Here is a 12,279-nt window from a genome sequence, read left to right on the forward strand (position 1 = left end):
TTGAATGTTACTAGCAATAGCGAACTCACTACTTCCAGTGTTTTCCTACGTTGAACCCAAATGTAACATCTATAATCTGTCTTCACTGACTATGGCTCTACCCTGCAGAGATACACAAAGTGAGTTGGGCACAGCTTTCTGTTCTTTAGGCCCCATCAATCTTCGCTTTTCTAGGTTACCTTCTAATAATGGTAACTGACCCTTATGGTGTTTACTATGCCAAGTTCCTTAGAAGTTTTTTTACTTATATTAACTCATTTAATCCTCACAATACCTATGAGATGGGTGAAAGAAATAACACATGAAGAAACTAAGGTATTTGCTCAAGAGCTTGGTGATAGAAAAGCTATAGGAGTTGGACCCCAGCAGTCAGACTCCAGAGTTTATGCTCTTCACTACTATGAGCTAATGCCTCTCATTTAACCTATGTTTTCTTTATTTCCTGAATCTTTGACAAGCCGATTACCCTCTTTTCCCTCATTTGAACATTGTCTAACCCATTAGGGCTTCAGGTATGGGCTGATCAAGGTGACAAAGAGGGGAACTATCCTCTTCTGAACACCATACATGTATCATTGGAGCCTAATGTCCTGTTACTTTATTATGCAGTCATAACCATGGCCATCCCTAGAACCTTTCTTCACACAAAACTGCTTATAATACAGTTCTCCTGTCCTACATGTTACAATGATTTTTATTTTGAATACACAATGACAGAACTTTCCATCTTACCCTATTATATTTCATTTATTTAGTTTGGGCTTGGGTGAAACTCTTAAATCCCTATTTTGTTATCTAAGGCATTAGGCCCCTCTTCCAGCAACTCTTTAGGGACCTAAAATAGTAAAAGCATGCCTGTCATGCATTAGGTCATCCATTAACTCCTTTAGGCCCTAAGAGAATGTGGACCAGGAACCCAATAACAACTGGATATCAGATGAGGAAGGTACTAGTGGTTCTAGCCTCCTTTTTGCCAGGCTTGTCTTTTTCTTTCTGTAAAGCCAAATATGTATATTTTATCTGTTTATAAAGTGCTCTAAATGCTTTGTATACTCTGCAGAGTAGAGCCACCACCATCAGAGAATACAAATTATAGGAGTAAGATTTGGATTCATATAAGAAAAGGAGTATAAGAAAAACATTCCAGACAAAAACGTATTTTTAAAAGTATGACTTCTAAAATTTTCATGGTTGGACAAACAGGATTCATTCAGACATAAGCATCTAGCCATGTGTAGAGGCAGCATCCAGAGTACAAGGAAAGAACACAGAAAGTGATTCGGACTCTGGAGGCTTTGGAGCCGGACTCCCTCAGGTCAGATCCTGGCTCTGCCAGTTGCTGCTGTGTGACCTTGGGCAAGTCACTTCAGCTCTCCATGCCACACTCCCCTAGCTTGTGAGGTAGGCATTATAATATTCCTACTTCATGGAACTGCTTTTAAATAAGCTAATATACTTCAGATATTTAGAGTAGGGCCAGATGCATAGTGAGTAGTCAATAGCTGTTGGTATTCTAAAGCCCTTTGTTCAAACAAGGCCCACTGCCTGTTTGGGTAAATAAAATGCTGTTGCAATGCAGCCACACTGATTTATTTACATATTATCTGTGTGTCTTTCATGCTACAATGGAAGGAAGTCGTTGTGACCAAGACCCTAAGGACCAACAAATTTTATATCTGGCCCTTTACAGAAAGAGCTTTTGCCAACGTTCATTCTTCAGGATAGAGGACAAGGATTTCTGAGCCTCGTCTGTTACTCCTTTGTCTCGAAACCTTGGATCAGTGACAGATACTCTTTGGCCTCTGCTACTTCTGTTATAAGCCTCCTTCTCCTGAAGAACAAATCTGTGAAAAATCGTATCTTGGAGATCCTACTAATTTTGTCTTTCATTTGCCTAAGACTTCCGTGTTTTACAGCCAGACTTTTGTGTTAATTGCTGTGGATATAGATAAGAATATCAATTTTTTTTCTAACACTAATGAACACTTAGCATGTGCTGACCTTAGTTCTAAGCCCTTCGTATGTGTTAGTTCACTTAATCCTCACAGCAACTCTCTGAGGCCGGCACTACTCTTTATCCCCACTTTACAGATGGAGAAATGGAGCCACCGAAAGGTTGAGAAAATTGTCCCAAGCTCACACAGTTGGCAGGTGGCAGAGGCAGGATTTGAAACTATGCAGTGTGGTTCCAGAGTATAGAGTTTTCACTTCTACTGTAGTCACTCAACTTTGAGGACCTTATGATTCCACCAGAGAGACCTATATGTGAACAGATACCTGCACGTGATGTGTGTTTAAATATTTGTAAGATGAACCAGCACAGTGCCTTGCATGGCATAAGCCATCATCATAATGTTTATGTCCTGATGCTGCTAATATCAGTGGAGATCGCCACAAACCGTGGTTGGAGCTTAAGGGAGGCATGCCTGGAGGACTTCAAGAAGGAAATCTTACCTGAATTGAGACTTACTTGATATTAAGAGGAGTTTGCCAGAAAGCTTTCCATGCAGAGGAGAACACATGTGCAAAGAACAGAGGCATGTTCAGAGAATTAAACGGTATTTCTCTATGGCTGGTCTGCGGACAATGGGGACCAAGAGGTAGTCAACTGACAGGAAGTGGGCAGGGCCAGAATGGCTCTGTAGGAATTGGGACAGACCCAAGTCCTTTAGTGGGTGTCTCTTTCAGAGCAGAGTTCTATATCTGTTTGTTTATTGTCAAACACACACCCCAATCCTGCTCATATGCACTGGAATGTAAGCACCTCAAGGGCAGGCACCCAGTCTGTTTTGTTCACTGAAATAACTCCAGCACTAAAGGCCATGCCCATAGCAGGAGCTCACTAAATGCTTGTTCAGTTAATGGATAACTAAACCAATCAGCATCCTTCTGGGTGGTTGTAGGACTCATGGAATAGGATACTTTCCCTGGGTCCACCTGTCATCCCTGGTGACAATGAGCTTGCTTTGTTGAAGAGTCAAGGCAGGTCACCTCAAATGACTCTGCTGTAGAAAATAGGGTAATTTTTGAGTCAGTTTTTAAATTAGAGGCTTAGCAAATTCATAACCAGTTTATTTTAGTCCTGACTCCACATATGAAAATTCAGCATCCTCACCCACAATGTCCTTATGACCTCGTGCGAACCTTTTGGTCATCCTTCAAATGTCTGAAAATCCTACCCTCAAGGACCCACCTGGCAAAATATAAGTGAAAAAAATACTAGAAAGTGAATGAAAACAATGATTCTTCTAGGCCACTGTGCCAAAGTAAAGAAAAAGTAACCTAAGTATATAAGCTCAACATAGGTTTATTTTCATTTGTCAGGTGCCCATAGGGCTTGGTAAAAAGTCAGAAGGTACATCTGCCTAAGGCCTAAGGATTTGGCACGCATTTTAACAGTGATGTTAAATGTTTAACAGTGATTGCCCAAGGGATCTTCGAATGTTTGAAGGGTAGGAGCCTTATTTCCCACCCCTGACATGTGAGAAGAATGAGGTCTAGAAGGTGAAATAACTTGCCCAGAGCTGGAGAGGTAGTTAGCGACAGGGCTGGAACTGGAACCAGGTCCCTGACTCCCAGGGCCAATTCTCTTTCTAGTTCACCACTCAGCCTCCTGAGAGATTAGCTGTAGTTTCTGAGAAGCTTATATTACCTCTTTCATCATTTCTTGGTCTTTTTGGAAATATTGATGATCTCCCTCTGCATCTTTCCTGAGATGACCCAGGAAATGGCATTAAGAGAAGTCTCTTGCGTATAATATTGAGTCAGCAAACCCCATTGTCACCAACTTGTCCCCAGTTTGCAAGTTTCACTGAAGGTCCCAATACTCAGGTTTCTTGGCTCCAGCTGATGCCTTTTCCCCCTAATCACATTAGAAAATGTACATTTCATGTTCACATCCCCTAGAGTAGTGAAATATTTCTTTTCCTCCTGTAATCTGGAAATCCCTTTTCTGGTTGTTTTGTTGTTATTTTTAAGAAGAAAACTTGCACATAACAGAGGGACTTGCTGGTTCTTCAGAAACCAGCCTGGTAGGAGAGTTGATTGGATTTGCCTAAAGCATTTCCTCATTAGTAGCCTGTGTGTGCTTTTCCTTTCAAATGTCACCTGGCCTCCTCAACAAAGATTTAATTGTGGCAACTTGGGGCCTTTGCAAACATGGGCTTTCCTGAATGTTCTTTTGAAATCTTCACAACTGTGCATCTTTCAGATGAAAAACTGGAAACATATTGAAAGTGACTTGGTGCATTATTGGTGTGGAGACCACTTCTCATTTCTCTTCTCCCCCTTTTTTTGTAAGGGAAGATTGGAATTTTAATTGCTCAGCCATGGTTTTTAATTCATGATGCCCAGAAAGGGCATGGTTTATTAATTAGTCCTGATTATGAGGTGCCCTGAGCCTGGGCCTGGCTGCTTCTTGATCAGTTTCAACAGTTCTTTGCCTGAAATTACTGTCTGTAAGCACATGGCGGTCTAATTATGCAGACACTAGCTGTTCAGTTCTGCCAGGTTAAACCCTGTATTATACATATGACAGTGCCTTAAAAGGCATTTGTTGAAATGCCAGTTTACTAGTTCAGCCTTACAAGATCCAGCTCTCTTATGTTATAGGCAAATAACCTCTTAACTGGATGTTTTCTCCCAGTACATGAAAACGTTGGCTTAAATACACAGACACATACAGACACACAGACACACACAGACACACACACACACACACACACACACACACACACACACACACACACTCATCCAATTAATTTTTTTAAAAGTGAGAGAAACAGTATTGCTTCATGGTTAAAGGTAAGGACTCTGGAGCCAGGCTGCCTCAATTTGACTCATGTGTCTGCCACTTTCCTGCACTCTAACTTGAGTTTATGAGTTACTCTCTCTCTCTCTCTATTGCACAGTCTTTAGTAAAATGGGAATGATTGCAATGTCTGTATCCTAGGGTTGTTGTGAGGTTCAAGTGAGTTAGTACACAACAAACACTTATCGGAGTTCATGAAACCTAGTTCTTGTGTTTTTTACTGATTGCTCCAATACATTTATTTGTGGTTATATCTTATAAAATCTAGTTGTGTTAAGCTGGCACGGTTAGGGATATCTCCCTGTGGCAAAAGCTAAGAATTGTTCCCTAATGTCTGTTCTCTTTTTCTTCCACAGTAATAGCCTCCCCTCCCACCAACTTTTAGCCAGGTTGGCATAGAATTGTCCAGAGTTAAGGGTAAATTTCTTTTCCATGTAGAAGTGGCCATGTGACTAAATTCTGGCTGATAGGTTGTAAGTAGATAGCATGTCAGCTTCTGAAAAGTGACCCTGAAGGAAGGGTAGTGTGTCTTTGACTTTTTCCTTCTTCCTAACGATGGGAATTTGGTCATGATGGCTGGAACCCAAGCAGCCCTCTTGGGTCATTAGATGGCAGGTTAGCAATGTAGAGCAGGAAAGGAGCAGAAGCCTGAGGACCTAAAAACTTCAGGGAGCAGAGTTGCCCTAGCAGCCCTTTTCTTTCACACTAGACTTTCGGTAAAAGCAAACCTCTATATTATTTAATACACTGTAATTTGGGGCACCTACTGCTGTCAGATCTAGTCTTAGGTAACATCTTACCCTCCCTGAATTAGACCACATTCATTATTTTGATTGCAACGTGTAGAAGTTTCAGGACACTAAGGCACAAAGGACCACGGAAAGTTTTCACACACTCTTCATTTCTTATTAGAGGCACTGCTTTACAACGCCCAGGCATGGCTGCAGTGCTTTTACTGTCTGAATGAGGGGACTTAGCCTCAGGCCTCAGTTGGTGATTGGAGAGGGCGCTGCTTGACCGTAGAATTATGCTCATAACTGATGGCCAAATCTTGTAGAAACTACTTGGAATATCCCTCAGAAGGGATAGTCTGACAATTTTGCCACTTCCCTTGGGCCAGCAATTGTGAGCTCTGGACAAATCCAAGACAATTTTCTTTTGCTCTCGTTGCTATACCCAAGAACAAGTTTCTGCACTTCCTGTAAATATCAAAAAGAAGCAGGACTCCTGAACAAAGGAACTTTAAGCAGGATTGTGGTGTTGTTATGGAAGTAGTTCAGTGATCTTAGTGTATCTTGCTTAGGAGCAATGATGATAATCTCTTAGTCTCCTTTATTTCCTTGAAATTGAGTCTTCTTTTCTGGTGGTGCCAGAGATCTCAAGACTCATTTAGGGATTTTGCTGAGCCGTCTTCCCAACACTGGTGAAAAGGAGAGATGACATCTAAAGCTCTCAGAGGAAACATAGGTTCTAAGGAAGAGTGCCTGATTTCATACTTGGCACATCATGAAGAGTATGATCAATGTTCTTCTTCATCCCCCTTCCAAACTGAGGTCCAATTTTCCTTTCCTATGGAATTGTGATAGAAATTATAAATCAGAGTACATTATATAAAAGAAGGACTGCTATTCTTACCTCTACTTTTAAAAGTCCTAGCTAACCCTTTAAGGCCAAGTTCAAATGCCACCTACTCCGTGAAGCATCCCTGGATTCTCACCTCCACAACGCTCACCCCCTACTCCAGCCAGAAGGATAATAATACAATCAAAGTAGAATCTTCAATCTCAGGTGATACTTGAATTTCCCATATATCAATAAGTATAAGTCCACAATATACAAAGCTAAGCAGAGTTCTAGCTTCTGCAAAAGCATTTTAGAAATGGAAATTCAGTACCTTCAAAAGAGAATTTATTTATTCCAGTTTTTAGACAGCTTAATTCGGTCCCACTAAATTTTCTGCATTTGTTTGTAGGTATGTCTGTGCTCCTCTTTAAATACACTGCCCAGAAATAAACAATATTCCTTGAAATACACTGTCCATGAATCACCTTTCTTCATCTGTAACTGCAACCTGTGCTAACGGGTTTGCGGCAACCATGGAGCTGTTTTCTCCCAGTTGCACTTATATTCAGTGAAAATTCTGAAATCTTCTTTTTAAATATGTGTTGGTGCTAAATGACATCTCCTCTGTCTTAAATTCATGTGGCTGGTTTTGATATTTAGTTTGGGTCCTCCAGTATATAGATCCATATTGCACGCATGTGGGTATGTTTGGTCTGCTTATTAAAGTGTTGCAAACCTAACTTGTCACTCAAGCCCCTAGATCCATTTGTCTGATGAATTCTTCCAAGGTCCTTTACTCTTATTATAGCTCATTCTGCTTTATGCCACAGTTTATGTACTTGTTTTATGCGACTGTCTTAGGTGGGGTTCCCTAGAAGCAGAGCCTCTGTCTGGGGAATCGGGCAGCAGCTTTGTAGTCTCCCAGGTTTGACGGCTTCTGATGGTCCAAGAGCAGTTTTCCAGAGCAGGAGAGTAGCTAAGAATTGTTCTCAGCCAACACACAGCAGCTAGGATATAGGTGCCCTAGCTGCTGAAAAGGATCTGCTGGGACACCAACAGCATCCACTACAGTCAGCCATGATTTTGTAACTCTTAAGTATGGAAACCATGTATTGTTTATTCCTGCAGTCTCCATGAACCTGAGTCCAAGTCTTACACAGGGAAGGCACTAGTTTGTGGAATTGAATCACCAGAGATCTGGAGGAAGTGCCCCTTGGTTTGCACCCATTCCAATCCACTGCCATTTGTAATAACAAATACCTCTAAGGGACTTACCATGTAAGTGACAGAGAGAAGGATATGGAAGCTTATATTGCATATTCCAAGAATCCAGTTTCCCTGTCAACTTGAAAGCTGTCTAAGGACCAAATGCTTAAATTTAGAATTGGCAAATACCACCTTAGTAAACATATCAAAGAGCAGAATTTTAGTCTGCTCCATTCAGCTTTTAAACGATTTTGTTTCTTTAAATTTCATAAAGTAATATATGCACGTGGCTAAACATGAGAATGGTATAAAAGAGTAATAAATGAATAGTAATGGTCTATTTTTCCATCGTCTTGACTTGCAGTTCCACTCCTAGAGCTAACTACCATTAACATTTTCTTGGATTTCTATCCAGAAATAGTTGTAGCTATATGAGGATAAATATCTATGATTTTATACACAAAATGAGTACAGTATATGCACTGTTCTCTAAAGTTTTTTTAGACTGTTAATAGATCTTACAGGTTTTTCTACATCAACGCCTCTATAGCTATCTCATTTTTTTTAATGAATGTGTAGACGTCTTACAATTTATTTAACCTGTCCTCTTTCTTTTTAGTGGACATTTAGGTTGTTTCTAGTTTTCGGTTCATACAAGTAATATTTTTGCCATCACAGATTTTTACCATTACAAAATAAGTGTTCTTCTGTGTATTTCTTTGCATATATGTTCTTTTTTAAAAATTTAAAAAAATTTTATTTTTGGCTGTGTTGGGTCTTCGTTGCTGTGCACAGGCTTTTCTCTAGTTGCAGAAAGCAGGGGCTACTATTCATTGCCGTGCGCGGGCTTCTCATTGTGGTGGTGGAGCATGGGCTCTAGATGCGCGGGCTTCAGTAGTTGTGTCATGCGGGCTCAGTAGTTGTGGCTCGAGGGCTCTAGAGCGCAGGCTTGGTAGTCGTGGCGCACGGGCATAGCTGCTCTGTGGCATGTGGGATCTTCCCAGACTGGGGATCGAACCTGTGTCCCCTGCATTGGCAGGCGATTCTTAACCACTAAGCCACCAGGGAAGTCCCTGCATATATGTTCTTAATACTGTTAAATTGAGAAGCCTGTCCCAGCGTCTCAACAGAATAATGGAGACGTGGATAGTCAATGTGGCCACCAGATTCCCTACATCTATACTGAATAACTGTGTGTCTTTTAGCCTAAGATATGCTTTCTCACTCTCTGCCCATTTGTTTTTCAGCCTCTTTCCCAGAATGCACCTCATAATCAGAAAAGATAGAAATTGTCATAATTGAAAAAAGTTGAGAGTAATTCTCAAGTTCAGGTTATCATGATGGCAAGTTCTAAAAACCACGTTGGTACCTAATTTAAGGAATAGAAATTCTGAATCTTGTTCAGATTTTAAGAGTCTCTGTTTGAGAGCTTATCTAGTACAAGTTTCAAAAATGCCATCAGACTTTCCAGAAATTCAGCCCTGATGTACTGAAAAGTGCTTACTGTTGTCTTTTTGCTTGCAGTGAAGTATATGAGGGAAGCCACACCCTACGTGAAGAAAGGCTCCCCAGTATCCGAGATTGGGTGGGAAACGCCTCCACCAGAATCCCCTCGGTTAGGCGGCGGGTCCTCAGATCCTCTGTCATCGCAGTCCTCCTCCTTCCATAGAGACCGGAAAAGCATCCCTCTCAAGATGTGCTTCGTCACTCGGAGCATGGCCTTGGCTGACCCTGAGAACAGGTAAAGACGGCTAACGCCCTCCTCCATATCTCGCTGCTCTTTGGTCTCTGCGGTTGAAAGAGAGCTTTTATCAGGCTGTACTTGTGTTCTGGAAACACTGGACGGTTTCCAAAGAATAGCCTGAAAGGACCCCGATGCAGGAATGTATATGTCAAGCTAGGCCTCCCTCTCTTTCTTCCTCCATCCTTCTTTTTCTTCCTTTTATCCTCATGAAGAATCTGTATACTAAGCTCTGGTTCTGGAAAAAGTTGAATCAATGGAGTCAGGATCTTATGTGTCTTCCCTGGGTCTGCCTCTGCCAGTATATGTGACTTTGGGCAAGTCTCTCGGAGCACTGAACCTCGGTTTTGTCGTATGTAAAATGGAAATAGTTGAAATCAATGCCTCATTGAGTTGTGAAGATTAAATGAGGAAATCCATATGAACTGCTTAGCCCAGGAAAACCTTCCATGAATATAAGCTATAATACTATGTATTATTCCTACTGGTTTTTTTTTTTTTTTTTGGCTGCACCATGCAGCATATGGGATCTTAGTTCCCTGACCAGGGCTCGAACCCCTGCCCCCTGCATTGGAAGCACAGAGTCTTAACCACTTGGACTACCAGGGAAGTCCCCAGTACTATGTATTATTGATGTTAGGTAACAATAAGGAACTAGGCCTCTCTGGGCCTCGGTGTTCTCAACTGTGTACTTGGGGGGTTTGATGAGAGCATCCTTAACACTTTTCGGCTCTGACGCTCTCTTTATCCTCAAGAGAGAAAAAGGAGTGGCCTCGATCCAAGCCTGGAGTGCTATTTCCCAAAGCCTATACGTGACATCTTTGCCAGAGGATAGACATATAACCTAATCCATGGCAATTAGAAGGAATCCAGGCAAGATGAGCAAGTATTTGGGGTCCCTCTTCCCCCAAAAGTTTTCCTTTATCTCTGCTGACAGAAAACATACATCTGGAAGGAAAATAAAAGACGTGTAGAGAAGAGAGAGAGAAATTGAGCCAGTGAGGGGGGAATGGTGGTGACCTTTGCATCCTCATTCAAATGCTAAAAAAAGAAAAAGCTCTACTGGCCCTTATTTACAAATGAGTGGGACAGCTGCAACCCCACCCCAACCCAAGAGGAAGTATTTGGCTGGGTTCCCGAGCTGCTGATGGGGAAAACCCAAAGGAAATAAGAGCAGGGAGAAAGTTGCCTCCTTGGCTCACAGCTCAGTGCTTTTTTTGTTCTCTTCCCAGTAAACTTATGCTAAGGAAGCTGCTAGCTCTTCTGACCCCAGTCAGCTGCAGGGTCTACCCCGCTCCCCGCCCGTCTCCTAGGTCAGTTCTATCTGCATAGGGATCAGAGATCAGCCATTATATGAGCGAGCCAGTGGGTATCAGCAAAAGATGAATCTGAGAAGGCAGACTGGGAAGGAGGCAGAATTCTTAGATGGTCCATTCCCACCTGTTCTCTCTTTTGCTTCCCCTCCCCTCAATTTCTACCACTTTCCTGGGCCTACAGTTACATCCTGGTTCCCGAGTTTCCTCTTCCCTGAGCTTTTACCCACTCAGTCAAACAAGTCCTTTCTCCCAAGAGTCTGAGGTCTAAGGTTTCAGATCTGATGAATTCATAATTTATCCAGTGGCTGTCTTGTGCTGGGCAGCATGCTAATTACTTCAACCCAGAGACTGCAAAGTGGCAGCCTTTAGGTGTCCCCAGCCCACAGATATGTGTTTTTAGTGGTCTATCTAGGGTTGCAAAGAAATTTGAATTAGTTGCCACATTGAATAGTCAGAAAATTTCACATCAAAAAGGCAGATTTCTGGACTTCCCCGGTTGTCCAGTGGTTAAGACTCTGTGCTTCCACCGCACAGAGGGGGCACAGTTTCGATTCCTGGTCTGGGAACTAAGATCCCGCATGCTGCATGGTGCACCCCCCAAAAAAAAGAAAAAAAAAAAAAGGTTTCTGCAACTTTCATATGGGCTATAAGAAATTACTTTATTAAAAAAAAAAGCCAGATTTCTACTTTTCTAGAAAAATAAGAAGATCTAATGATATCATTAGGCCTCTATTGCCGTAGGCAGGCCTCCCATCTATAGGAGCCCAGTAGAGTCTTATCCTTTGAAAAGGGAATGAACTCTCCTAGTCACTCCTTTTGCCTTACACATAGGGGATTCAGTTAATTACCTGCCTGGGTCTTCACATTTCCTGCCTTGTCCTTGAATTTGTAATCATGTTTAGTCCTCTGAGTTTCTAACATCATCCCCACTCTACAGAAAAAATAACTGAGGCTCAGGGCTTACATAAGTTCCTATGGTCATATAGTTAATGTATGATACAACTGGTCTTTAATGTCATGGCTATAGAATGGGTGACAGTGTCAGTTTTACCATTCCCAGAAAAATACAGAGACTAGAAAACTCGGGATATTGTAGAAGTGGTCAGTACATTAGGGAGAGAGTTTGAGTAGATGATTTCTAGGGTTCCTTTCAACGGTGGACTTCCATGCTATCATATTTCTCCCAATCATTTAATTGCATTGTAAAGAATATTTGGGGAGATATCAGGCCTTAGTTCAAATATTGGAAGCTTCATTTTGTCAAGCCAGTAGAGAGGATGCATTTAAAAAAAATTTATATTATTGAAGTATTGATTTACAATGTTGTGTTAATTTCTACTACACAGCAAAGTGACTCAGTTATACATATATATACATTCTTTTTCATATTCTTTTCCGTTATGGTTTATCACAAGATACTGAATATAGTTCCCATTTTTAAACTTTTATATCGGTGCTTTTCAAGTTGACCATTGATAAGTATATGTAGGGCCTCCTAGGTGGTAAGGGAAAGCCTGTCCTGCTGGGGTGTGAGAACCAGGAGGGCAAGACTGAAAAAGAGAATCCAGCTAAGCCAGAGGGTCCAGGAGGGGATTTTGGTCCAAACAGATACAAAACTGCTGACAGTAAATTAACCTTTCACA

At 41.6% G+C, this 12,279-nt stretch overlaps 1 protein-coding gene across 1 annotated transcript in view; it reads left to right on the forward strand.

Annotated features, from left to right (window-relative positions):
- The window catches only part of SNTB1 (syntrophin beta 1), a 225,136-nt gene that overhangs the window by 90,682 nt on the left and 122,175 nt on the right, over window positions 1-12,279 (forward strand). Inside the window, exon 2 of the mRNA XM_007451661.1 lies at window positions 9,104-9,320. Coding sequence (XP_007451723.1) covers window positions 9,104-9,320 — 217 coding nt within the window. The remainder of the gene's footprint in view (window positions 1-9,103; window positions 9,321-12,279) is intronic.

This window comes from Lipotes vexillifer, unplaced genomic scaffold (genome assembly GCF_000442215.2).
Source record: "Lipotes vexillifer unplaced genomic scaffold, Lipotes_vexillifer_v1.1 scaffold440, whole genome shotgun sequence".
NCBI lineage: Eukaryota > Metazoa > Chordata > Mammalia > Artiodactyla > Lipotidae > Lipotes > Lipotes vexillifer.